Source organism: Rutidosis leptorrhynchoides, chromosome 3 (assembly GCF_046630445.1).
Source record: "Rutidosis leptorrhynchoides isolate AG116_Rl617_1_P2 chromosome 3, CSIRO_AGI_Rlap_v1, whole genome shotgun sequence".
NCBI lineage: Eukaryota > Viridiplantae > Streptophyta > Magnoliopsida > Asterales > Asteraceae > Rutidosis > Rutidosis leptorrhynchoides.
Genome location: NC_092335.1, coordinates 159,299,636 through 159,303,922, shown reverse-complemented (window position 1 = coordinate 159,303,922; position 4,287 = coordinate 159,299,636). Strand labels below are relative to the sequence as shown.

General features: G+C 38.8%; 1 protein-coding gene across 1 annotated transcript; it reads left to right on the top strand.

Annotated features, from left to right (window-relative positions):
• Positions 1-389: 389 nt before the first annotated feature.
• LOC139900535 (uncharacterized) lies at positions 390-3,537 on the top strand. Its single transcript, XM_071883301.1, has 6 exons — positions 390-494; positions 609-1,469; positions 1,658-2,755; positions 2,821-2,876; positions 3,126-3,218; positions 3,486-3,537. The coding sequence occupies exons 1-6, from the start codon at positions 390-392 to the stop codon at positions 3,535-3,537; spliced, it is 2,265 nt and encodes a 754-aa protein (XP_071739402.1).
• The last annotated feature ends 750 nt before the right edge of the window (positions 3,538-4,287 follow it).

The following is a 4,287-nucleotide window of genomic DNA, read 5'->3' as shown; positions in this document are numbered from 1 at the left end:
TAATTAATAGTTTTCAAATCCTAAACTTTGCTCCCTGTGGATGAATTCGTAAGTATACTATAATAAGATTAGGTGTGTTTTTCGCATATCAAATTTTTGGCGCCACTGCCGGGGAGCGGTGTGTCTTAGGATTTTAAAAGCTTTTAGTTATTCGATCCTTTCATGGAAGCTTGTTTTCGCGAAAGTTACTTTTCTGTTATTTTATTTCAGTTTTATGCTTTAGTTTTGTGGTGGTGTGAACACAGGTTAGGTACAAATTACTCTTGGACCGTCTAGAGTTTACCATACACGCATCAAAGCTAAAGTTGAGAAAGAAATCACTGAAGGTTTCTTAGAATTACCTTTTTTATATTCTGGACTTTGAATATATTAAGAAAGAAGAGGTTAAAATGGGTGAACCAGCGAGAGGTCAATCCATGGAAGCGATGATGAAAGCCACGAGGGCTGGTAATGGACATGCCATTACCCAACTGGTAGTTGATAAAGTTTATGAGGTTAATGGGAAGATTTTAAATATGATCACTCATCAGTGCCAGTTCAGGGGTACGCCGAAAGAGGATGCATTCGAGCATATTCGATCTTTCTAAAGCATTTGTAATTTGTTCAAGATTGCCCAAGTTTTAGATACTGTTATCTATTTGCGGGTCTTCCCTTGGTCTTTAAAAGATGATGCAAAGGACTGGTTAGAATCATTGCCCGAAGGTGAAATTGACAGTTGGACTACGATGGAAGATAGGTTCTTGCAGCGTTTCTTTCCTGCGTCAAAGGCTGCGAAACTACAGAGTGACATTAATCACTTTGTTCAGAAGTCAAATGAGACACTCTATGATGCTTGGACCCGTTTCGGTAAAATGCTTCGAAATTGTCCTCAACACGGGTTGAACAATTTTAACAAGGTCCAAATTTTTTATAAGGGTGTTAATGTGCCAACGAGAAAAGAGATTGACATTGCTACAGGTGATTCGTTAATGAAAAAGACACCAAATGAAGCTTATAACATCATCTCTAAAACCGCTACACACTCATATGATTGGCACCAAGAGATGGATGTTTCGCGATCTTCTCATGTCGCTAGTACCGAAACTAGTGATGAACTCGCTTCAGTTAAGGCTCAACTTGCAACTGTTAAAAGACAAATGGAATCGATGACTAAGGAGATGCACACTATGAAAGTTGGTTGTGAGTTATGTCAAGGGCCACATCTCATAAAGGATTGTAATCAGGCATCTATGGAAGAGCAGGTGAACTACTTGGGTAATCAATACAATAATCAGTATCAAGGAGGTAGTTCAGGTTATCAAAGGAACGGACCACCGGGGTTCGTTAATCGAAATCAGAATCAGTTGTATGTGGATAAGGGTCCTTCACTGGAGGAGTTATTGTGGGGTTTTATTACAAAGACGGATGAAAGCATCACAGCTTTGAGGCAAGATAGTGAATCAACAAAACATCAAGCGAGAAGTCAGCAGGCCTCGATTTAGAATTTGAAACGGGATGTTGGACGTATAGCTCAATCTCTAATAGAGAGACCATCGGGTGCTCTCCCTTCGAATACGCAAGCTAATCCAAATGTCAATGGGCCACCCGAACAATCTTGACTAATAACAACTGAAGTGATGTGACGAATAAAAAGCCTCAGGTTTCTACTTATTCGCAGGTGAATACTATTTATGGTGATGAGGGTTATGATTTCGATGAGGTTATTCCAACTTATACTCATAATGGTACAGACGGTTGGATTAGAGTTAGTGATATAACTCCCGCGTATGGTAATTACTTGATGAGTTTGATGAAGGGGAGTTCTTCTAGTTCGGTTAATCAAGAGTCAGAAGTTAAGAGTGTGGAGACTACCGAGTCTCCTGAGTTTAGTGTTGATGAGATTAAAGTGGAAGAAGAGGTGAAACCGTCACCTAAGTTGAAAGTGTACAAGCCGCCTATTCCATATCCGAGAGCTATTCAATCCGACCAACCAAAGGACACTGTTTGTAAGTCTATTAATACTAACGAAAATATTTGTGTGCATGTACCTTTGGTTGATGTTCTTGTAGGTATGCCCAATTATGGAAAATTTTTGAAAGATTTAATGGCGAAGAAGGGTGAGCATGAGCAGGCATCCTCCGTGTTTCTTGAAGAGGAAGGTGTTGCTATTTTGAAGAAGAAAGATATGCCACCAAAGCTAGGTGATCCCGGGCCATTCATAGTGCCCTGTAGGATTGATGACTCTGAAATTTTTATGTGTTTAACTAATTCAGGTACGAGTATCAGTTTTATGCATTTGTCTGTTTATTCACGTTTGGGTTTGAATGAGCTTAAGTCGACTAATACTAGGGTTAGATTGGTTAACCATTCGATTAGTAAACCCATAGGGATTGCTGAAACTTTGGTGGTTAAGATAGGTGAATTAGAGTTCCCAGCTGACTTTGTGGTTGTTGATATGCCAGAGGATAAGGTTGTAGCCATCGTTTTAGGTAGACCACTTTTAGCAACTGCATGTGCATTAACTAACTGGAGAACTTGTAAACTGATTTTGAGGGATAGAGGTAAAACTTTAAGTTTTCAAACCAAGTTTAGTGTTAAACCACCACCCACACCCGTTGATTCTGTGAATGTACTTACTAGTGTAAAAACTGATAATGATAAAACTGAGACTAGTAGAAAGCCTAAGTGTGGGGGTGGAGTTGTTAAAGAAAAACACGTGGTTAAATCGCCCGATGATAGTGTTGTTAATAGGTCTATGAGAAGGTTATTCGGGCAGGTAAGAAAGCGATGAATGAGAAAGATGAGCAGTTAAGACTTTGGTTAGTTTTTAATTTATCGAAGAAAGAGAAGGAAAAGTTGAGGGAACTGACTAGGGTGTCAAGGGCTGCGGATGATTGGTTGATAAGTATGATCGGTAATGGTTTTGAAAGTGGAGGTTCCCATGGTTTGAAGGAGGGAACCCACCATCCGGGCATCAGTTGGGGAGAAGTTGGAGTCTAGTACAAGACTCGTTAATAAACTTGCACAATGTATATCCTTGTATAATTTGTATATTGCGTGTGTTTTAAAACTAAAAAATCCTAAAAAACTGAAAAAATCTAAAAATATTTTTATTTTTGTATTTTGTTCTTGTTTAATCATTACAGGTACTACATTTATGTGATGAAAATTGAGGAATGGCCTTCAGTGCAGAGCCATCTGTCACTCTGTTTCACGATTATGTGGCTCTACATCATCAGGTTATGTTTTTTCCCATTCAATCTATTATCCTCTCGAATTTATATTTGATTTATCTTATTTCATGTAAATGAGGGCATTACATGATCTTAGGTGGTGGGGGGGGGGGGGGGGGGGGGAGATACAAATTCTCGCGGATGTAATGCACTTGGCTTGAGTCTTATTTTTGTCTAAATTGGGGAAATTTTAAAATTTTTGACCCATTTAAAAGCTAAGTGTAGTTGTTTTATGAAACAAATGTTATCACCTTTGTAAGTTAAATTGTACAGGTACCTCAATAGTGTTGGTGTTTTGCATTTTCTTTTACGTGAGGGTGTGTAATAAGGGAGCAATGTCTTCCAAGGTATAAAAACCCAAAATTGTAGGATGATTCAAGTCCATCCATAAAGGAAGTTGAGTCTTCCGAATGCCTGTCTTACTTGGTGTAGGAGAGTTCCTATTCTACATCATTTCATACTGACATTGGTTAAGGCATCATTTCACGATGTGTTACACCAATGTAAAATACTGTGGGAAGAGGAGCCTTGAGCTTCACAAAGTGTCGTCTTCTTTAGGAAGAGCAATGGTTTCGTGCTAGTTTTGCTCAGACAACACACACCATGGTCAAAAGCCATGGTACCCTTTTAAAATACAGAAATGTAGTATCAGCTTCTTACATTTTCTCAAAACTAGCATAAAAGCTAGATGCATGAGAATTGGGGTCCAAGGACCTTAAATAAATCAAACAAGTGTTTAAACACTTCTGGGAGAATCGAGTCCTCCCATGTTGTTTTTAGGAAGTAAAGTCTTCCGAAACTTGTAAGTAAAGTCTTACAAGTTAAGTTGAGTTTCAAAAGACCATTGCTTGAAAGTAAAGTCATTCAGGTTTCGTGCACTAGACCTCCCAAAATAATTACACCCAAGGTAAGTTGTCTTCTCATCGCCTTCGAACCGGAAGGTAGTTCATCCTAGATGATATACTGGGCTGGAAATTACCCGTGCGATCGTCCTAAAACTGGGATGGCTTTGAAAGCACATAACCTTAAAACCCCAAAATTTCTGAAAAATTGGTTTGGTGTAAATACTTAGCTA